Consider the following 24,964-nt stretch of genomic DNA (forward strand, 5'->3'; position numbering starts at 1 on the left):
TGTTACTCAGGACAATGCTGCATAACAACAGGGAACCAGCTAACGATTTCTTGATTGAAGACCTGAGACATTGGACCAAACTGGGCAGATCGTCCAGGACTGCAACTCAACATGCAGATTCTCTGTTAACAAGGACCCGGTCATACTCATGTCACTGAGCTTTTCCACTTCTTGTTTCTCTATACCCAAAAAAAAAAAGTGTTGAATGAAATATTTAGTTATGTATAATTTAAATACATTAATTGTTTTCTTGTTTTGCCAACCATGAACTGATGGAACTCCATGCTCTTCATAGATGCGTCTTTAATCCCTGACCTCTACTCAAACTGGTGTAACTTGAGCTGCCCATGCAATATGACGCTAACTGGAACAACACCTGGTGCGCGTACGGTCAATGCTCACAACTCAACCAAACAGACTACTTCGCTTGGCTTCGTTCAATACTTGACTGCAAGCCAACTTGCTCAATGACCTTTCAAGTTAACAGCATTGTGCCTGGCAACCACCAGCTACAAGCTCCGAGACATCCATCGCTCCTCATGGCCAATCTCGGATTGCTCGACCCATGACCCAGTCATCGCGGTAACAGATGGGAGCTTCCCAAAGGGCGCTTGCTCTCAGATGAAACATCTGTATCTCTGCAGATGGCACGAGTTTCATCAACTGCCCTTTGCGGCATCAGTACATGTAAACCGTGAACTGTTCTTCTATCCGTTCAGCGCATTAGCCAGCTCAGTACTGATTGCTGACTACCAGTCATTACGAACTCCTAGTTAAGCTTCATCAAGGATGGCTAATGAGAAACACCTTGCTGATGAAGACTTGCTTGCTCCAGCAGTCTGGCCTGGTGAAGCGCATACTGGCTAAATAGAATGTAATCCCTAGTATCACTTACTAATCCATGGCTTGGACTGTAGCACTTTTGAACTGGAGTTGAATGAGGGATGAATGGCTTAGTAAAATCTTAATCAGTTATCTGTCAACAAAAGAACTGTGACTATCTGCAATTGAGATTATATAGATGTCTTAAATAACAAACAGAGCTACCCAACTTTAATTAGGAATTGAAAATCAATGAAAATGCTTACACTTACTCAAGGATTTCATTAGATGCGCAACAACAAACCACCCCACCCCAAAACACCCACACACACACACAACAAAGAAGAGAACCAAGAAGGAATGAATGAATTAGCCGCAGCACTATTATTAATTCATGCCACATAAATCTCAAAATTTCCCTCTGGACAGCAAAACTAGAAGTGTTGAAATGTTTCCAAATTCTATTTTTCTAATATGAGTTTCTGCAAATATATTGAAGACAATATAATAAAGGGAAGTTTCAATTTAAGATTGCTAAGAAAAAGCTCCACTTTACCACACATGATTTTCACTGCATATCAGATATGGCTGATTCTTCGAGACAATCAGTATTTCTCGTACTGTCTTGAGAATTTTTTCCCACTTTAGTCGAGCAATTATATTCCAATACTGACCACCTCGTCATCAGGCTGAAAAATTCTGAGTAGAAAAGCTGCTTGCAAAATATTTTTAAAACCTAAAAACACCAGCAAAGTTGCAGCATAAATAACATTAAAAGACACCCAAAATGCTCACCAGGCTAACATCGACTGCTTGACCCACCTTGAGTGCACCATTGATTGGCCCATTTTGCAGAGAACTGCAATGCTTTACAAGATAAACATCTGTGTCTCTGCAAAATGGCAAGTCCATCATCATCTGCACTATCACCAAGCCAACTACAAGTGGGGAGATTATGGTTCTTCCCATTTGAGTCACACACGCAAAACCATTTGGCAAGCACCACTGGCTTTGCCAGCCTCATCAAGATGCCTATTGAGTAAGACCTTGTAATGTGATAGACAGTTTCCAGCAGCCCATTTCTAGTGAAATTATGGCTAAATAAATGTAATATTATATCCTCACAAGTCTGTTGTGTCAATACAGCCCTGCATCAACTGAAGTTAATGAGGGATGACTAGTGATTACCAATAAAAATCCTGGCAAGTGATCTGCAAAAACTGGCTAAAAGGAAAACCATAACTCTGCAATTTAATTAAGAAAAGGCACAATGGCCTAGATCTTAAAATCAAAAAGCCCAGAAACTAAAATTAATCAAGTTGCAGAAGGAAAGACAAAATCAAAAAAGCGCTTACCTTTACTCTCAAGACTGTATTATACAACAGCTGAAGAGAACACAAGGACACACAGATAGACCGCTTGCTTCATCCCTGCCAAAGAGCATGAAACATGGCAAGACTAAAAACCACATTGTCCAACCATATGAAAATCAATAAGAAATGAATTGGTAGCATTATCATGGCATGTAAGTCTCAATTTTACGCCTGGATAACAAAAATAAGTGTTTCAATTTCTCTTTTAATTCTGATATGAGCTTCCGAGGCATATTTCGATAACAAAAATTATCAATTTCATTTTGTATTAAAAACATTTTCCTAGCACAACTCGAGAGAAAACAAAGATTAGGGCCTCATAACATCATCAACTGGTGTTTCAGTGTGATATTGATAAGAAAAAGCTCCATTTACAGCACACAATTTCCACTGTATATCACATATGGCCGATTCTTCATGCTCCAATAATCATTATTTCCCAGACTGACCAAAAGTATTTTTCCTGCAATAGTAGCCAGCATGTTCAACATCACCACCCTCGTCATCAAATTCTGACTTTTTCGGCCAGGGAGGCTCATGCACTTCCGGAGCAAACATCTGAGAGAAGCACTAGTCTCTGCATGGAGTGGATTATCCACTGACACACACAGTGCAAACAACCATTGACAGTCATTCTTTGAAAGAGACCTTGCAGTCTCAAAGCATACTTATGATCTTTTGTAGTGTCGCATGCTCGAGAAACAACATCCATGCACAGAATCGCACTTACTGTGAGGAGTACCCTCCGGCCATTGTTTGCCCTCGAATTTCTTGCAAGAATTCTGAGAAATTTCTGAATTGAAAAGTTGATTGCAAGGATTTTCTAGACCTGAAAATGCCTGGAAAGTTGCAGCATCAATAGCAGGAATATACACCAAGCAAGTCAAGAGGGAAGACCATGGATGAAAAATGATTTCTTATAAAGTTTAACACCATAATTCATTAATCAGCTATTATCTAACTAGCCGTTCTAGACAGAACAATAATCAAAATCAACGCATAACATATAATGTGGTGCACATTGGGCAGCACCAGGTCAAAAGCTAACTCGACATGGGGAAAGAACAGTGGTAACAAGTCAAGTCATCAAACCCTTGTATAAAGTAGCCAATTTCCTACTGCTAAGTTGTGGGACAGTCCATCAAACATAAGAAAAATGACATGTCAAAAGCCAACCAAGCAAAATAGTCCTCAGTTCTATTAAGACCAAAAATAAATCAGATTTTATATAAGAACACATAGGGAAAATAAAAGCTATGCCAACCTGGACTTTGTTTTTCCTAAGTACTAAACAATGATATACAAAGCAAACGGCATTCTTTTGAGATCAAGTCTTTTACAAACTCTCCTGTATACATTTATCATGTAGTCTCATCGAAGTAAACCATGTAAAAAATTACCTTCCTAATCTCTAAAAATTCAGAGAGAAAAGCCTCCTCCCATTGTTTTGAAGGCAGTAAGTTTGGTGGACACTTTGCAATTTCAGGGATGTTGGGCATGTAATTTGTCTGTTCATTGCTAATCTTGTTTGGTTTAAGCTTAGCCACCTTCACCTTTGGAATTTGATTAGCTTCCCACCTATCAAATAGTTATATCAGCAACAGTTAAATACTTGTTTAACTATATTTTGACTGACAAATGTCATCATGAATAGATAATGGTCATCTTTCACTGATAATGGTTATTTATCTTTGCATAGTTGTGATTGAGTTCGGTCAAGTAAGAACATATACCAGAAAACTTAAAAGCAAGCCCCACTCTGGACTTCACAAAGAGAAACAAGCAATATAACACACACGCGCACACAAAATAACGACAACAACAACAACAACAATCATAAAATCTAAAATAACTCAAGCTAATTTACTTCAAAATTCTGAAACCACAAAAAAACATAAAAAGGCTTACCTAACACGCCTAAGATACTCCATACCATCTTGTGGAGAACCTGACTCAAAAATCAGGTTCTCCTTCAACATAGAAGGCAGGTCTCTGAATGCTATCAGATTCACTATCACTGCTGTCATCATCATCTTCAAGCGTCTCTTCCACATCAATGCCGCTTTGAGTTACCAGCCAAATAGTTATTAGCAAGATCATCAGTCTCATCCAATTCATCCAGACCAAGGCCAAAGTTTTTCAGTGAGAACTTCAGCTGAAAATATACAGCAAGTGAGCATAGTATCTCAGAATCATAATATTATCTCACAAAACTTTTGCATAGGGATAAATGGCCTTGGCATAATCTTATTCGTCTTGGCTATAATTAATAAAGGTTATATTGTAATGTTACATTCAAACCTTGATGCACCTTAGAGAGGAAAAAACAGAGAAACAAAGAAGAACTTTGCATAGTTACAATAACCACCTTATAAAAAGCCTCCATGGCAATAGCATCATTTAATCTGTGTCTAGCTTTGCAAATGGATCAATAAATCTTGCAAACAACACTTGCAACTCGATAATTCATCAAATTCACAACTTTTAACTTAAAGCAAGATCATAATCCCCATCCAGACACTAAATGCATAAAATAATAGATGGCACAAATGGTCATGGCTTGAAACAATGAAGCCTCTTTCAATTGCATTGGGTTTCCAAAACTCAAAAGCACCCATTTTCATGAGCACATGCTGAGAGTAAAGTATAAAATAACAACTAAAGGGGCTTCCTATTGATAATAATAGAGTCATAGTTATAAAAAAATCAGTAAGAAAACACATTAACATAACATATGACCCTTCGAGGCTCTCATATGCAAACAAAAACGTCATCAGAAAATAAAGAACACTACAAATCCAATCCAAGTTGTCCAAAAATAAAAAAGAGCACCTTGATCAATAATCTATGCAATGCAAAGAGCCATTCATATGAACATTGCCAAATTGATTGTCAATCAAAAGAAAAAGCATTACTTTTAGCAACTTCCAAAAAAACCAAATTCAATAGTAAACGTTGAGAATCCTACAAACAAGAACACCAAAAACACCAGGCGAGAAGACAAGAGGAACAAAAAAACCAGTGCCCAAATTTAATCTTTGGTTACTGGGAAAGAAAAGGACGTACAGAAGGTGATAGGAGGCTCCTTCTTCTTCGGCTTCCTCTGAGGGCTGCTGTTTTTGGGTGCCGGAGACAATCAAACTCGCCCGCGACAACTGATCCGAGACGTTGGTAAACCCTCGTCCCACAACCGGCGCTGGTAATCGACGCCGGCGAACCTCAAAGACTCCAGCTCCGACCGTGAGTACCTCCTCTTCATCGGATTCGCTATGTCCTCTGAAAAACCCTCTTCCGATTCCATTGATGCTCTTTCCCTTTCTAATAAGAACACTTGCCAAACAAAGAGAGACTCGTCCCAAAAACCCTTTCTAATAAATAATTGGTGATTTATTTAAAAATAAAAAATCAATTTTTTATTTTAATTGGGTTTCTTTGCATATTACAATATCTGTAAATTCTCATTTAAAAGATTTTGTATAAATAAATGTGGTTAAAAAAATAATTTTTATTGCAAATAGAGAATAGTCTCACCTTAAAAAAGTGGAATGGAATAATGAAAAACTTGAACCTTCATAAAACTTTTGCAGTCCAGAATAGTTTTTCTAAATAACATGGATGTCTAAGATCTAGATCATTCTTTTTAATCATATCTTAACTTAATTCTTATTCATCATCTAAACTCTAAATTTACACCACAAATCCCTTAATGGAAAAATTCCTCCTTAAACCCTAAATACTAAAATTATTGTAGGAGGGATTTGCGGTTTTCCATTGAGTTTAGAGTTTAGTGTTTGATATTTAAAGGATTTAAAATTAAAAATTTTGGGTATTGGATTTTATAGTATTTTTGAAAGATGGATAAACCACTCAATTAAAAATAAAAAACTATACAAAATCCCAACCACAAGAAGTGGAACAAAATAGATACAAACCAACAATAAAAGCACAAAAGCGAGGGCAAACAACCGCCTCAACCATCCCTACGAACTCGAAATCTACTAGTCGATGTCATGAAGATAGCCCTGCATCCGGAATGGATGCTACAACCTGCTCCTCCCCCGTCGAGCTCGAAACTCCAAACTGCACCGATGGTAGTAGAGTGCTCCTCCATCTTTTGCCTCGATCCGTCACTAAGCGTGAGCCGTGATAATAATATTCGATCAATCTTCACCCATTAGAGCCCTCGAGCGGACATCATAATATCATTAAACATGCAGTCATTCCTAGCAAGCCAAAGATTCCACACAATCGCTTTCATCACTAAGACCCCTAAACTCTCTGCATTAGGTCCGACGGATAATCTCCAAGCCCCCAAACCGGATGAAGGCAATCCGCGGATCCGGAGACCGAGCAAACTATTGAAGTATCTCTCACACCGCTTTTGCCAAGGGCACTACAAGAAGAGATGATCCACTGCCCTCGGTCGCCGCATTGTACTAAGACACAGTCGTCCCGTCGAAGCAGGTTACATTTTCGATTTCTAAGTTCTCCAAGGTTAGAATCCTGTTTTCCAAGCTAGCCAATTAAAAATGTTTATTTTCTTCGGGCAATGACTTTTCCAGAAAAATTTCGCCAAAGGGCACCGCAGTCCACCATCATTCAAGAATGTAGAATGATTTCACTTTTGTGAACACCCCTATTCCTAGTAAGACGCCACCTTTTTAGAGTCTTCGATCACCCTCATCCTCGCACTCGCCTCATTCCATAAAAGTCTTCACTTCCTTCTCCATGAATAGGGACCGTGACAAAAGAAAAACATGTAACTAATGGGTCCATTCTGGCTCCATAGATCTACCAAATTCCTCCTTCCAAATATACATTGGTGCTCTACCACTTAACCAAAATTGCCTTTCAAACTAGCGTCTCCCCGGAGTTAATGTCATGCCCAATGCAACTTCGAAAAGTCGAAGACAATTTAACACCCCTTTCCAAAAAGAAATTCTCCCGATTGCCTTGGGATCATATTCCAACCGGTCCATACCATAGTTGAACTTAATTACCTCAAGACCACACCATGAGCGGTCCGACATAAATCTCCACCACCATTTCCCCACTAATGCTTGATTGAAATTAAGTAAGTCCAAAAATGCCCCAACCCCCTGGTCAGCGGTCACGATGATATTATGCCGCTTTATGAGTCCAGCTATGGATGAATCAACTCGTCTCTGCACCATAGAAAGTCACGTCTAATCCGGTTTATTTCCCTTGATAACCCAACAAGGTAGATCGAAACGAGGGACATCCAAAGATGTAGGTATTGCATAGTAGCACTACGCTAATTAACATGAGTCTACCCCGTAGAAACATGTCCGACTTTCCACGATGCCAACCTCTTTCTAATCTTAGAAACGAGGCCCCCAATCTTGCTTCCTTGGTCTTCTTCCGAAATAGGGATACCAAGATACGTAACTAGAAGCAAACCCTTTTCACAATTATGTATCCGCTGTCTCAACTCCCGGGAGTTTCCCTGCATCCGAAGAATAAAGGCATGTTTTAGAGAAATTGGTAGCTAAACCCAGTTATCCTCGAAATATATATATAGATTAGCTTAACAATTCGAAGATCTTCTAGTCCACCGATTGTCAAAACAAGTAGATCATCGACGATAATGAAGATTACATCTGTTACCAGAACTCTCCTAATGGAACTCCCACAGGACCTTAGTCCTCGATCGCGTGTGCAAACATAATACTCATAGACATCCGTTACCAAAACAAATGCTAGGTGAAAAGAGGGTCACCTTACAGAACCCACTTTGTAACGCACATAACCATTTGGAGAGCCATTCACCAAAATTGACGCTTTAGAAGAGACAGATACATTTGATCCAACCCATCCAACGCTCCCCAAATCCCTGGCTTTTTAACAAATCCAAGAGGAAGTCCCAATCAACACTGGCCAAACGCTTTATTGAAATCTACCTTGTAATGTCGGGCCATTTAGTTTATGCTTATGAATGCTAAACATAAGTTCCTCCACCGTTGTAATGTTGTCTAGAATACACCGCCTTTAAGGAAAGCGCATTGTTCTTTGTCCACCAACAAATTCATTTACCTTACTTTAACCTCGTGCCATGACGGTTTAGAAATAATTTTCGTGTGATTCCACTTTTAGGAATAAGCGCAATGCTGGCCCAATTACTTCTCCAAGTTGGCATGGTGCCGATAAAATCCTCACGAGCAAGATGATGTCCCCAGCGAGCGTAACCCGTAGTGCTTGAAAAATGAATGGGGAATCCATCTGGCCCTGGGGCTTTATCACCACCAAGCTCAAACACCTGCACTTTTAATTTCCTCTACGTAGACGGACTCTCCAACATAGAGATCCACTTGATTTTTCGATTGAAAAAGTTTCCGGAAAATCCACCCTAAGCACGAAAGATCTCCTACTTCAAATTGTTGATTAAAATGAGTAGCGAACATCTTGCCAATTTCGAAGGATCCGTAATCAAGGCACCTCTGATTAAGACCAAGAATGAAGTTGCATTCCTCCTACCATTTTGCAAACCGCATGAAAAGAATTTAGTATTTTTGTCTCCCTCTTTGAGCCATTGTAACCTCAACCTTTGTTTCAAGTCAACCTCCTCTTGCTTACTGGATAACCTCTAACTATAAGAGCGAGATCATTCTCCTTCGAATTTCCCGCATAAGGCCTCTAGTTTCCTTAATGGTATCCGAGTCTCCAATTCCTGCATCAAGGGCTAACTTTCTTAACTTGATCGACACGAGTTAAATTTAGCCCTACTCGCGTAAGTGATCCCTAATCCCCTGCAATTTTTCTTTGAAATAATGTAGGCACCACAACCCCGAAGTTGTTCCCGACCACCAATGTTGCACCGACTCTTGAAATCCTTTGCTCAGATGAATCGACCCTTTCATAACAAAAGTCGTGGCACTGGAAATATGGTTACACACCTCCGCCTTAAAGGCATGATCCGATCCCAGTCTAGGCAGGGACATTTGTACCACTCTAGGGAAATGAGTGAGCCACTCATTATTGATCAGGAAACGATCAAGCTTTTACCCAAATGGGTTCCTCTTGATTATTGGTCCAAGTGAATCTTCTTCCCACAGTAGGGGTTCTTGCAACGCTGATCCCGAGAAAGGCGTCGGCTTTCACGATATCTTCCCAATTATGATTACCAGAAGGTTTGTCATCCACGTTGAATATGGCATTAAAGTCCCATAAAATACCCATGGAATTTCCCCAACACCATAAACATCGATCCAACTCCTCCCGTAACACCCTTTTTTACCGCTCAGTGGGTCCATACACCGTTGTACATCTCCACCTGAGATTGTCCTTCTTTGCCACAAATTCCATTGTCAAGCTGAATTCACCAACATGAACCAGCGACCCATCCATCAAAGAACTATTCCACCCCATCGCAATACCCCCCGCCGAACCTCGTGCCGACACAAAATTGAACTGATCCAAACTAGCACCCCCAATCTCTCTCCAGGTAGCCGGTAAAAGCAATTCTAGTTTTGTTTCTTGCAAGCAACACACATCAACGTAATGTAGATGCAGAAAATCTTTAACTAGAAATCTTTTTGCTGGTCTACCTAGCCCCCTAACATTCCAATTTATAATATTCATAAACAACAAACTAGTTCCCGCAGCCCCTAGAGGAGGTTGCCACTAATCCTTTACTGGAAGAAACACGGGACAATTCTAAAGAGCGAATATGATTTACACAAGCCTCTACAGAGTCAGTAAAAGAAATTCCACATGCATCACAATAACTAGCAATTTGCATATCGCACCAATCTCGAAATAAGCAGCGGTTTAGAGCTAGTACCTTTTGCTCCATCCGCTCCTGCTCCTTTCTTCTTGGTAGATTTAGGAGGTTCAATCAAATATCCAGAGCATCCTCAGTGAAAGCGAGAAGAGCTTTTTGGGTCTTTCACTTTTCCCCGAGCCCCTTCCGTTTACCCCCTCGACTTCATTATCCGAACCACCACAAAACCCTCGGCAACAACTCTCGAATATTCCTCTCAAATTCAAGAATCGAGCCATCCGACTCAAAGCATCGGCTCCCAAAGCAACCTCATCGGATGCTCTAGCTCGAACCCTCATCCCCTCGTATAGTAACTCATCACCACTCCGGGCTCCCAGTATCACTAAGTAATGAGGCTGGAACGAGGGCCCAAACCCCTGAAATAAATTGCCACAAGAATCCATCTGGCGGTTCAATAGCAGGGCAACGATCCTTAAAAATTTACTTCCGAAAAATCTTTGATAGCAAAATGAACCCCCCATTCATGATGGCCCTTCGACTCGTTAGGTTCCCCCGCTCCCTCGAGCCCACTCACCAGTCGAATCATCATTCCGCTTGGATAATGAAGCTCGGTCCACTTGCGAAGCCCACATCACTAATCAATAGTGGGTCACCAAGTTCTTCATCATCGGCGGGGCCTTGATCCAGTGGGCAAGTCAATGATGGTCCCCGCCAAGAGAGCAATTGGATCAACATATCCACTTGTCCACCATTTGGGCCTCCATTTTTATTCAATAACTTCCTCTCCCTTAAGGCCCAATAAGATCGCCCGACCTCTCTCTTATCACGATCCATCGGATCGGATGCCCCTCAACCCTCGCTACCCATAACGCGTGGTCGAGCGGATCACCATTCACCTCGACCCCGAGAGCGCATCCTAAAAGCGATCCCTCATCTCATTAACATGTTCCCTCCCCTCCTTAAATTGTTCCACCCTTTCCTTAACCTGTTCCTTCCCGTGATTCTCATCAACCTCGGACGCTGCAGTGTTGCCACGTGCCCCTTTAACCTGTTCCAGTGGCGCCACCTAACGAGAACCCCATTGTGCGACACGTCCCAGGTCAGTACCCTGAACTCTCACCCACTTCTCTCGCATCATCGGCCGCTCAGGAGACCGAGCCCTCCGGGAACCGTCGGTCCTTCCCGACTTGTTGCATCGATCGTCGGATCGATGCGTGTCCTTACCGACCAGCGGGATACTCCCATCGGTCTCTCTGTGGGAGCAAAGCTCGACCAATTCCGGTGAGGACTTAGCATCCGGACCGCCACCAACCTAACCTTCTCGCCGGCCTCGCCCGATTCAACATCACCGCTTCGTCCTGCGGCATGGGAGCAAAGGCTCAACCACCGCCTTACCCTTCACTTTATCCGTCACCTCGATGTCCACATGAGCCTCTTTTGGTCGCATGTACCATCGTCCCCGCTAAAGGCGACATCTCCACCCACTTTGGCATTAGGGACATATCTCCCGAGCTCCCGCCGGAAAGTCGTGCAGCGCTTCCATCTAGTAAATAGAACATTGTACTTCCTCATCCCCATGCTGAAGTCTATCTCCATTGAAGCTTTGACACCGTCCGTCACGTGAACCGGAGCCGAGATAAAAGTATTTGTGTGGAAGCTCACCGCTAGCGAGAGCAAATAGTTCCACCAGCTGGCCGAGAACCTCCGCTAATAATGGTCCGACACCACGCATGTAAGGGCAAATTCCGGATATGCGACCATTGACCTTCTCCCTGATGCTCTCACGCACTCTAGCTCCGCCCGACCATCGAGAAATGTTTAGCAAACATGGTTCGTCCTTTGTTACGGTAGAAAGATCCCGGGTTCATACGCTCCTTGACCTCATCCCTATTCTTCATCGGGAGCAAAAAAGAGCAATCATTCAGAGGTGTAACCGTCCCAGCTAGCTCTCTGTTGATGATAGACGGGATAACAGCAAGCAAGCTTGATTCGTTGACTAATCCCTCCTTCAACTAGAGCACTGCCACTCTCGCCAATTCCTCCCTCAACTTCTCAGATTCAGGAGGTAGTGCAATAGAGATTGTCGACCTAGGCTTAGAGATAACCTGCACCACATCTGTCCATGGTCCCTGATCTCGCACCGCATGACGCGCCGGAGAGCCTGGAGTCATGTCCTTTCGTTTAGATCTGACGTGCAGTTTCCTTCTATGCGGGCTTCTTCTCGGTTCTACGGTGCACCTCGCCGCCATATGGCCCACACATGAGCACCTCAGGCACACGACTTGGTGTCTACATTCCGACGTCTTGTGTGTGGTCCGGAAGCAACGACCACACGTGCTGTCCGGCGGCGACCTAGGATGCTTAGTTCCCGTCATCTTGCTATGCCCAACTGAGCCACCGCTGTTGGACAAACAGATGCCCTTCTTCACTCGACCAGCCTCTTCTGAAGACAACGAGCTAGCGGCCTACGCGTACGTGAGATCTTTCTTAGTTGGAATCTTGTCCCCTGTAATCCCCTCGCTAGACTGCTTTCTGGAGAACTCTTTCACCCTTCCGTCACCACCACCACTCCCGTCGGAGACCCCCCAGAGGTTCTTCAGGAGGCTCATCTCTCCCTCCCCGTAGGATGGTTTTTTCTCCCCTTAACTATATTTTTGTAGTATTTGAGTTTAAAATTTTAGGGCTTTAAATTTACATTTTTATAATGTTTTATAGTTCTAAGAGTTTAGGGCTTATACGGCTCAAATTTGAAGTTTATAGGAAAAAAAAATAATGTGGATGATTGTGGGATGGCCACATTATTCGGAAAATCTATTCATCAAATATAGCATGTAAATATATGTTAAATATTCTGGATGATAGTTGTGCACGTGAGATTTTGTTTTGTCAAAAATGATTGCACCTACTTTTGGTTGGTGGATGAGATTAGGTGAGTTAATTAAAAGTTTAAACTCTTTGAAAGAAATGAATGAGAGTGAGAGTGAAGAAGTGGGAGAGAAAATATAAGAATATGAGTGAGAAAAATATTATGAGAGTTAGTATATTCTCCTAATATAAGAGAGTGTGTTGATTCTCTCTTTATTATTAGAGAGATTGTAATTCCTGAAATTTTCTCACATTGTAAATTCTTCTATTTTTGCCTACAGTTTTTACCCTAATTATTTAGAAATTTTTCATATAATATCTGTGTGTATTTTATTTTTCAGCATTATTTTTTATTTTTATTTTTTGCTATGATCCTGTTGTCCTACATTTTTATAACAATATAGACTTTGCTCTATATATCAACATTATTAGATTTGGGTAGTCATGAACCTGTCTGTCAAGTCTGAATCAGTTACCTATTTTTGTAAATTATTTTACAAATAAAAAATAAATCTTGAAAAAAAAAATTTCGTTGGGATTTCATAGTAATTGTCTTTATTATGAATATATATATATATATATATTGCCATTATGAACCATGCATACACATTATATTGCCATTATGAACCATGCATACATAATGTGTTTTATTTAATTTATTTGGAGAAGGCTTTAGGGGAAACAAGTGCCATAAGTCTTTAATTCAATGGTTTGGAATTTTAAAATCATTCAGAGTCATTTGATTCTAGAATCTTATATTTTGTTCATAATATAATTACTAGGAATGTGATTCTTAAGTCATATTGACAAGACTATGTGTAATTTCTATTTGGTTGACTTAACATGGTTCGAACATTTGTTAATATTATCAATTGTCTTTTTTTACAAAAATGTCTTCACATAATAAATGTTAAATATATTAAAATTCATTAATACATGTTATTATTAAAAATAAAAACTTTTAATTTTAAAAATTATTTAATTTTTCATTAATATTAATTAAGCCAAACTGAATTATTGGATCTAGTTTTTATTGAAACTAAAGAATAATCCTTTATGGAGTTAAAATGATAAAAAAATACAAATGAAGTCATAATATATGGATTTAAAAAATCTCATGTTATTGCTTTAACATTTGGAGTGCCATCTCCTCTGTTTTCAAATGAATGAGCTGTTACTAGACAAGTACGAATTCTATGCAACTGTGATACCAACTTAGCTTGTGTCCCCCTCTAATAAAAATTTGTCAAATCATACATTATAGCTGCCTATCTAATCACCACCAACGATTAATTCTTTTTGTATTTTTATTTTTAATGTTTTCAAAATTTTTATCTTTACCTTCCTTATCATCTCATTTGAAATTAAATTTTAATTTTTAAATCAAAGACGCACCATTTGCCGGTGTGCTCTTCATCGGACTCTTGATGCATGACTGCGTCATGCCCCTTTCTCTCATTTCATGCCCTTTCTCAGACTATTTTTTTCCCAAATATCTTTTTTTAATTTTATTCACTTTATGAAAAAATTTTACGTTTCGTCGAGATATTACCCGCCTTTAAACTCAATTTTTCTCCTCTTGAGATTTCTTAGTCAAGCTTCTTTCCATCTCTTCCTTCTCCCTTTGGATCACATTAATTTAATTATTAAGCTTGTGAAATTTTTTTGGTAATCTATGTTTTTCTTTTTTTAATCTTTTTCATTACATTGATATTTTTAAGTTAATTTTTAAATGTTTGCAGGTGTCCTTCCCATTCATTGCAACTAACATCAATTAATGGAGTCCAAAACAAACAAATTAAACCCAATAAAATCACATCTTTATGCATAATAAACTTGAAAAAAAATATATAGAAAATAAAAAAAAACAAATTTTTATGTAGAAATTAGATTTGTTTATGCATGTTCTTCATGTTAGAATTTCTAGTTTAGTCTAAAATCATGAAAAGATCCTGAAAACACCAACAAAACAAAAGGCAAAAATAATACAATAAAGTAAAGATAAAAGTTTTTTTAAATAAAATAAAAACATAAAAAAAAAATAATCGTTGGAGCGAGTGGGTGATTAGATAGAGGCTAAGGTGGCTATGTATATGACTTGTCAAATTTTAATTAAAAGGGGACACAAGTCGAGTTGGTATCACGGTTGTATAAAATCCTTATTCTTTTTAATTTTTGTAATTACTATACAATCCCACTTTTTAATAAAATACAATTAGTAAACCATAATATTATTATATATATTTCCATGTTTTTAGATCAACCAGTACGTTTCTCTTTATTTTCTCTCACTAAAATTTCATTATCCTAGATAAATCAATCTTTCCCTTTTTTCCCTTAACTTTTCTTTCATTTTTTTTATATTCTTTCCATTTTTCTTTCACAGTTGAATTCAAACACTATATAAATTTAAAAATTAATATAATACATTGTAAAAACTAGTGAACTAATCAAATTCAAGCTAATCTAGTAATCTTACTCAATAAAATAAGAAAACAAGGAAAACAAAATCCAAATAAGACTCTAAACTCTAAAAGTTGCGCACATGTGCTTTTGACATTCCAAAGTTTTCATTCATCTTCATAATTAAAGTCTAAGTTCTCGAACTGATCTGCCTGGATGAGTTCATCAATATGATGTTGAAAGAGAGGGTGGCCGATTGTGCATGTCGTTGTTATTATGGTGGTTGTTCCGCTAGTTGTAGTTGTTGTTGTTGTTATGGTACCTGTTCCAGTTGTTGTTGTTGTTGTTATAATCGAAGGTGGTGATTGTTGCAATGGTGTTTGTTGGAGAGGCGATGGTGGTTGTTCCGATGATGTTTGTTGCAGCGGAGATGGTGGTTGTTCTGATGGTGTTTGTTGTTGTAGGCTTCTCAACCAAAGAATAGTGTTGGCGATAGCAATAGCGATCCATGTGTTTACCATGGTTTCTTCTGTACAGAGTTAGATATAGCATCATATTAACAATATATTTGAATTTGATTTTAATTTGAATTAATATCTTGATTATATTAATTTAGTTTTTATTTTAACTTAAAATAAAATTGTCTATCATTTTATCATTACAAATATGAAATATCCAATGTAAAACCTAATAAGTATTCTTGGTTGGTTGAAATGTTATTTAAATTCTTATTTAAAAAAAAATTATCTGAATCATTAAAAAAAAAATATTGCACGTCCATCCTGCACAGCAAGCGCAGGCATGGTGGGCACGAAGGGCAAAGTCCCATGGATGAGCTCAGAAGTTATCATGCGCATCCAACTTTTATATATACACTATGTTCTCTAATGCCTATGATTCAAACACTTGCACTTCACAGCTCTTGCGAGTTGTATTTTTTTTATAAAATCGACAAGTGATAAAGCAAAAAATATATGCAACTCTGGAAGAAGAATGAGAGGTAATCCTCACAAATAACTCTCACAGGAAAATCTGAACATGAATTGTAATCTGAGAGGTTGGAAGCTAGGCTAAATGAAATCTAAACATTTCCTATAAATTATATAATAATTAGCAGAAGCGAAGATACTTACCTACCCAATGGATATTTCTATGCCGTGCCATTCCCTTTTGTTGATCTATAATAAATTATAAAATCATTTGGCTCTGGATATATATATATATATATATATAATCACCCCACTCCCTGATTTAAATATATCATTATCCTAAATATCTGTTAAGATTAAGATACTATTTTGAGGATATAGTTACAAATAACTAAATGTCATAACAAAGATAATTCAAATTAGATTGAAATTGTTAAGAGTGATGTGCTATTAAATGTGGTGACTAGTCATTGTTGACTAGTCTATGTTAATGTATTCCATTGTATGTGTGTGTGTGGTCTTATCCGAAAAATTAGAACCAAAAAAAGAGAGTGAAGATGAGGTGAAGAAAAAAAAAATTATGCTGTGAAGAAATCTTGATGCATTTCATGATTTCATCCTCTGATGCATTTGAAGATATATTAAATGGAATTAAGCTATTGATATTGATGTTGCCTTTTACTGTGAAGTAGTATTGGTATTTCTATTCCTCTGGATCTCTTGCTGTTTTTATTGCAGACAAATACCAGAAAGTGAGAGATAGAAGATGTATTTTCCTATCTTACAAAGGCTGCATCTTTATCAAGTAAGGATCTTGTCATTGTCTATCTAGATTGTGTTTTATGCTATCTATTGTGTTATTCACAACATGAGAATCAAGCATTGATGTAAAGCAAAATACTTGTTTGAATTCAGATGAAAGTATGGTGGTTAGCCCTTTACTAAATTATATTCTTGGTCTACATTTAGCTTCCATTATTTTTTGCCAAGATGAGACTAAGCCGCTAAGAAAAGCAAGGGTCTTGGCGGAGTAAGTGGAAGTGGAGCTCACTCACACATGGAGCATCCGCACACAACCACTACTCACACTCTCATCTATGATTCGAATTTTCACCCCCTTGTGAAGAGTTCTTACATGAAATGTCTTACGGTCTGTGGTGTTCTACACATTAACTACTCTAACAGTTTCCACTAAAATTAGCATCCAGTTATCTTAATTTTGTGCGGTTGGGACTGAGATAAGTCTTGTTTGCCATGATTCTGCATGTATGAAAATAAATTTGGCAGCATTTGATTACAATCATATATGTATGTATGTATATATATGATCAAGTAAATGTTTTAAATTAATTACAATCATACTATGTAACTTACCAAAAAATAAAAAAATAAAAACTCATGTCTAACTTTCAGAAATTCTAGCCCAACAAACTTGAGGAAGTAATCTTGCTTTTTTATGAGAGTGAGTGGAACTTCACTCCTTTGCCAATCAAACATTAGGAATTGTTAAAAATTAAGTTTTACAAAAATCTTTACTTCCCCAAACCCTAACGCACAAAAGTGGCCAATGTTAACACTTTTCTTTGCAACTAAACATATACATCTTACAATTTCAATTGAAACCGTTACTTTCACACCTCTACTATTTTTGTAAATCATTTTTAAAAATAGATAAATCACAAATTCATTATAAAAAAATAAGAGGATCTCGGGTGCTGAAACAATAAAAACAAAGACCCGTAGTCTAAAAATGAAGGTCAGAGGATGAAAACAAGAAAAAGAAAGAAAGAAACAATAAATAGAAAGCCTCACGCCAAAGAGAGGGCATGCTAGAACGCATATATCATATGTTTAAGCAAAACTATTCAACTTTTTCAAATTATAAAAAAAAACACACACAAACAAACAGACGCACACAGGTTGACATTTGCTCATCTAAAAACAATATTACAGCTTTCAACAAAATTATTAGAATAAAATACAATACTCATATTGAGTAATGCTATATAGAATGAAGAAAAAACACATGAAACCATCCACATGAATGATGTGGCGGGTGACGTGTCAAATTATTTTAATTAAAAAAATAAAAGGAGAAATTAGGACACAAATCTCTTTCTCGTATGGCTCTGTGCTCCCGGCTGCGGCTTCCCTCCTCCGCGACCGGTGGCTGTTTCCCTCCCCGCGACTAGCCCCCGCGACCTGAATGGGGCCGGGACCGAAGACAGGAAGCAGGGAAGGACCGGAGGCAGGAAGCAGGGAAGGGAAGTCGGGAGGCAGGAAGCAGGGAAGGGAAGCCGCGGCCTGAATGGGGCCGGGAGCGGAGGAGGAAGCCGCTGTAGACTGGGATTAGGAGTCCGAGAACACACACAAATGAGAGAGAAAGAGAAAGGACTCACGTGCTAATTCTTTCTCCTTTTATTTTTTTTTAATTAAAAAAATTGACACGTCACCAGCCACATCATTCTTGTGCTGATTTCGTGTGATTTTTTCGTAACTAAAATCTCCTGTTCCTGTTAAGAAAATTTTTTAGAATATTTTTTTTATATTATTTTGTAAATTATAATCATTGAAAACAAGGAAAATGCTTTTGTCAATTAAAAATTAAATTAAGCATTAAAACAAAACATATATGTAAAATATTATTTTGTTATTAATAAAGATTCATATATCATGCATATGTATCTTTAGCCGCATATATATATATATATATACTATAATAATATCTAAAATAGGTGTAATTTATTTCTTCAATTCAATTGTAGATTAGTATATCTAGATACTGATAAAAGTTTGGCTAAATGGGAAAATAATATAATTATTTGAATTAACTTTATGATAATAATAATTTAATTTAGGATTTAATTTAGATGAAATAATTGTTAACTTGATAACTAAAATCTTATTTTAATTCTTAATAAGTACTTTGGATAATAATAAATTTAAATTATGAAATGGAGAGATTATATATATATATATATATATATATAACAACACCATATGAGAGAATGGTATAGATTGGAAGTGCTTTCGTGGGTTTCTCAGAACTTATAGTTTAATAGCCATGGGTGGAGGTAAGTTTCTTTGTTTCTGCTGATTATTATATAACTATACCATATATTAAGATGTCATATATTCTGATTATTTCTGACATTCACCGCTAATTACATGGCCTCACTGGGCAGAGTTGTGAAGCTGAAGTATTAGAATCCTCCCTTTGAAAAACATAGTAAATATATGTATGTCTACACAAAACCATTAATTTTATTTAACATTACTAAATCCGTCTCCAAAGCAACCATTTGGTTCCTTTTTAATTAATTAATGTGGAATGAGCCCAACACCATTCATTCTCATCGATGATGCTTTTTAGTCTATTAAGTATTGAGTTCTTTTATAGTGTTTATTTAGGGGAGAACCAAAATCGAATCCTGCTATGTCTTGAAATGTCTTTCACAAAAATAATAATAATGTATATACCATTGCTTGATTGACCAATATTTAAAACAAATATATATATATATATATATAGTGTTTTTTTATTGTTTTTCATGGTGATGGCATATATGTATATTGTATTGTTTATTACTCTCTATTCACTCCCCCTGTTTGGTTTTTGTTTTTATTTTTATTATTTTTCATGAATATATATATAGATATGATTTTGTGTTTTATTTTTGTTTACATTGTTTGTTTGTTAGGGTTTTTTTAACAATAAATAGATATATTCATTATTTCCCATGTTTGGTTTTTATTTTTATTTTTATTTTTATTATTTTCATGAATATATAGATGTAGATTTGATTTTGTGTTTTATTTTTGTTTACATTGTTTGTTTGTTAGGATTTTTTTAACAATAAATAGATATATTCATTATTTTCTATATATATATATATATATTGATTTTTTTATTATTTGTATATTATTATATTTATTGTTTTTTATTTATATTGATCCAAAGGTTGTACATGCATGCATCATTGTGATGCCATTGTTCACCACATTAAATACTGTGTGAAACAAGTGAAAATGCTGTACAGCCATTGAATTTGAATCAAATAACATATCTTATTTAAAGACGTGTATGATTTTCTAGAGCTAATTCTTGTCCTTCGTGTTCACTGTGCCTAATCTTACTGCTTACTGTGCACAATGGACTTGCGTTATTTTTAATGCATTCAATTTATTTTTGAAGAAAGAATTAAAATAAAAATTTTGATGTGCTGCTTCTGTTATGGTTATGAGTCAAGTCCTTGACCAAATTCAGAAATTTGAACCCAATCCAGAGTACATATTAGGTTTAGCATTTGAATATTCCAATGATAAACTGATGGGAAATTTTATTTAATTTAAATTAATATAATCATGATGTTAATTCAAATAAAAATTCGAATTAATATAAAAATATATATTATTTTTTTATAGAGGTTATTTATTTATTGATGAATTAATAATATATTAATTTATCAATAAATGAATATTATTATCGTAGAGGGAGTTTTCCTATTTTATACAATTAGGAAAAACAAAGACAAATGAAGATAAATGAAAAACATAGATACCAAACTTATATGCAATTTATGCATATATGAGGAATAACTTGCGGAATGATTTTCTAAATTTTTTATCAAAATATAAAAATAAAAAATAAAGTCGAAATTCCCATAAAGATTTCAAAAAACCATAACCAAGTGCTATATTCACACAAACATATAATAATAATAATAATAATAATAATAATAATAATAATAATAATAGTAATAATAATAAATTTTGAAAATTAACGCAAGTGTTTTAATGGTTGGAAGATAAGCGTAACGCAAATTTGCAAGTATATTTTAATATAAATAGAAGCAGTCTAAAAATTTCAATACTATAAATTTTATATAGTACTTTATCTATGCATTGGATGAATTATTAATTTATAATTTCACTAGGTTTTATAAAGTTTTCAAACAATTATTATCTTATGCATTTTGAGAAATTATTAATTTAGTGCATTGACCAAAATATGATGCTATGCTTAATTTTATGCAGATAGAACTAGGAACAACCACAACAGTGGAAACAACAATCAACATCAACATCAACGACTTTCACAGCTTTCAGTGAATAACCTCTCGACCAACTACTGTAATAATAACAACAACAACTATTGGAACAACCCATGCAACAACAATCACCGCTGCTAACCCTCCCTAACAACATCATGCATATTCATGAAAATTTTAGAGTGGTTTATTACATATTCATACAACTACCGTAGTTTATATATATATATATTTAATTTTTGGTTTTGTTATGCATTGTTCAATGAATAAGACTTAGCTAAAAATTTGATTTATTTACTTGATTTATCTGATGTGTTATATTAGATGTTAAGTTGGATGCTATTCATAACAATTTTACATGGTGTAGTCTACTTTTAAATTTTTTTCCACGTGTCAATCAAAAAAGCAAATTGTTTCCCTCCAAAAACCTAACAGAGATCCTATTAAATATCAAACTAATGATAAATTCGAATAAATCATTAATGATAATATTAGTAGTGATAAATGTCTTATATAATAATCTTATCTTATTATTCAATAGTCTTTTGCCACATGGCAGATAATGCTATAATTTAAATAAATAATTTTCAATTTATCTTTTATTTGTCATTAATAATATTAATAATGATAAGTATCTTATCTTGTAATATCGATTTGTTAAGTTTTTTTGGTATTATTATTTATTTATTTATTTAACTCAATAAATTTTGGTTGGCTTGGAGAGCTGTGTCTAGTAATAGCTCTACTCATTCATTTAAAAAAACAGAGGAGATGACACTTCAAATATTAAGCAACAAGATGAGAAATTTCTTTTAAACCCATATATTATGATTTCATTTGTTTTTTTTTTTTAATTCATTTTAACACCATAAGGGTTATTGTTTAGTTTTAATAAAAACTATATATTTTTTAAAAATAATACAGTTGGGTTTAATTAATATTAATGAAAATTGAATATTTTAAAATTAAAGTTTTATTTTTTTTATTAGTAACATGTATTAATGAAATTTAATATATTTGACATTTAAAAAAATAGTTGATAATATAAGATTCCCGAGTTAACCAAATGTTCGAACCATATTCACATTCCTAGTAATTATATTCTAAACTAAATATGAGATTCGAAACCAAACCACTTTTGAATGATATTAAAATTCAAATCATTAAATAATACTATTTAGCTTAAATTAGTAGTCCTAGCTAAGCAAATGTTATGTAATTCTTTATCTATCTCTTTATTAGAAAAGATTTAATTTTTTTATAATCTAAACCCTTGTTTTATAATTTTAAAATTTTAAGGATTTATCCTAAGCTCTAAACCCTAATATTTTAAAATCTTAAACCCAAATATTATAAAATCTTTAACCCAAAATTCAAAAAACATAAACCCTAAATCCTAAATCCTAAACCCTAAACAGTAAAACCTAAGCCCAAAACCCTAAATTATAAATCGCATAACATTGAAATTTGTCTTTATAATTTAGGGTTTAGGGAGGAGGTTTCCAGTTTATCGTTTACACTAAGTTTTAGATGATAAATATAAATTAGATTTTTTATAAAAAAAAATGACGTGGATCCTGATATAGATGCCAACTTGGCATCCACGTCATTCGTACCATCAATTCCACCTAAATATCATTACTCAAATCGAATTACATGATGAATATTTTTTATATCTATTTATTTTTTTTTATGTTATACATAATTTTATATTTTTTCCTTAATTTTTAATTTTTTTTTTTCAAAAATTTCCTTTTTTTGAATATTTATTTATTTTAAAAATAATTAAATTAATTGACCCTGCCAATTGAGCCGATTGAACTCAGAACCGTACCATCCAACCGGTTCGGTCACTAGGCTAGTTATTAAAAACATTGCTTTTTCACCGCTTGTGATAAAAAGTAACAATAAGTGGGGGTATTCGGTAATTTACATGGGAACTTAACATCAGTTTCTCAGTGAATTTGGTAATAAAAAATGAAAAGGAGGGATTTATAAGGGATGTGCAAATTTGGAGGATCATTTGTGGGTATCCAAATTATAAAAGGATTATATGTTACGGGACCGCTGTCAGGGCTGCAATCGAGCCGAGCTTTGTTATGTTCAAGCTTGTATTGATACTATTTGAACTGAGCTAGAGCCAGCCTATTTCGAGCTTCCGAGCTCGAGCCAAGCCTATTTCAAGCTTCCTTTGTGACGCTTGAGCTTGACTTGCTAAGAAAATATCAAGCTCAAGTTTTGCTCTGTAGCTATAGTATAATAGCTACAGTATGTACTAGTACAGTAATCTGCTACAATAATACAAGTACAGCATGTGTGCTACGATAATTTTAATCAATATAAAAATAGCTACAATATTAATTTAAAAAATATTTAAATTGCTACAATATCATATGGTACAGTATTAAGCTTCTCAGTTCTCACAAGCCTTAGCGAGCCGAGTTATTTAAGGCTCAAGCTCGGCTTGATTATCTACTCAAGCTTGAAAATCAAGCTCGAGCTTGATTCGTTTGGTTAATAAACGAGCATTTTTTGAGCTGAGCCTCGAGCAACTTGGTTCGTTTGCAGCTAGACCTGTTCAAGGACAGGACAACCCTCCTAAGCCCAAAGACCCATCCAAAAATTGGGAGAGTTTGGACAAATATATAAGTCCTGATGTCCTGGTCTTGACAAAAAAAAAGAAGCCTATTTTAAAAAACGTGTTGGGTTTGATTTCATTATTAAAAGCCTGGCCCGGCTCGACCCGATCCAAATTATAAAATATATTTATTAATTAGTTTTGTATATACTTATATAATATATATTTATTATTGATTGCCATTAATTATAATGGTTTGTTATAATTGAATAAAGATTTGCATCTCGTATTTTAATTTTTAAGTGTTTTGTAGAATAATATTTGGTCATATTCAGATATTAATAATATTATTAATTTTTTTTATACTTTATATATTATTTGATGAAAAACTTATTTGTATGGGCTTGGGCAAACCTTGGGTAGAGGTCTCATTAAATTTAAATGGGTTCTGGTAAGGATTAAATCTCAAATTTTCGGCCCTGATCAGGCTTGAACAAATTTGAATTTTAATAATTATGGACAAAATCCAATCTAAACCCGGCCTGGCCTGATCCAAGAACACGTCTATTTGCAGCCCTAACCGGTAGTTCTTTTTTTTATTTCCCATTTCCTCCGCTTTACTTTTTCTTTTTAAACTCGTCTAGCACCCCCACCAAGCAAGCCCAAAACCTGCCGGAGCGCTCATCGAGATGTATGAGTCCGATCACGTGGAGAAGCTGGAGGAGGCGACGGCGGTAGTGAGGAAGCAGCCGTTGCGGGTATGGCGTCTGGATAGTCGATGTTGAACTGGATCGCAGCAAGGGAAGTGGTGCAACGGCCATCTTTGGCGGTGAAGGAGCTTGTTGAGAATAGCCTCTGCGCCGGTGCTACCTCCATCTCCATCGTTGTTTAAGGATGGAGGACTCCAGCTCATCCAGGTTTCTGATAACGGACATAGCATCCGGGTATTTTTCCTCTCCTGTATATGATACCCCAAATGCCTTGCTTGCATTTGATTTTTTTCCTTCACGACGTATCTGAGTGGTTCTTCTGATGATTTCTCCACGGAAGGACATTAATTTGGCCTTTCCCATTGTTTGCCATTATTAAATTTCAGCTTTTGCAACAATAAGAGCGATGGAGGTTAAAATTTTAGTTCCATTCTCGGAGGGAAGTGTCTTAGCGGTCCAGTAATTGCTGTTTCATATGACAAATTTATTAGT

The 24,964-nt window shown here is 35.9% G+C and overlaps 1 protein-coding gene across 10 annotated transcripts in view; it reads left to right on the plus strand.

Moving 5' to 3' along the window:
• The window catches only part of LOC120262017 (DNA mismatch repair protein MLH1-like), a 33,888-nt gene that overhangs the window by 5,470 nt on the left and 3,454 nt on the right, over positions 1-24,964 (plus strand). For 9 of the 10 annotated variants that reach the window (XR_005536684.1, XR_005536689.1, XR_005536685.1 and 6 more), the window contains exon 1: positions 24,367-24,706. The exons of the other annotated variant lie outside the window; for it this stretch is intronic. Coding sequence is in view for 2 of the 9 variants with exons in the window: in XM_039270051.1 (XP_039125985.1) it covers positions 24,657-24,706 (50 nt within the window). In the remaining 7 variants the exon portion in view is untranslated. Of the gene's footprint in view, positions 1-24,366; positions 24,707-24,964 lie in introns of those variants that run through there. 10 annotated transcript variants of the gene reach the window in all.

Source organism: Dioscorea cayenensis, chromosome 5 (assembly GCF_009730915.1).
Source record: "Dioscorea cayenensis subsp. rotundata cultivar TDr96_F1 chromosome 5, TDr96_F1_v2_PseudoChromosome.rev07_lg8_w22 25.fasta, whole genome shotgun sequence".
In the NCBI taxonomy this organism is placed as follows: Eukaryota; Viridiplantae; Streptophyta; class Magnoliopsida; order Dioscoreales; family Dioscoreaceae; genus Dioscorea; species Dioscorea cayenensis.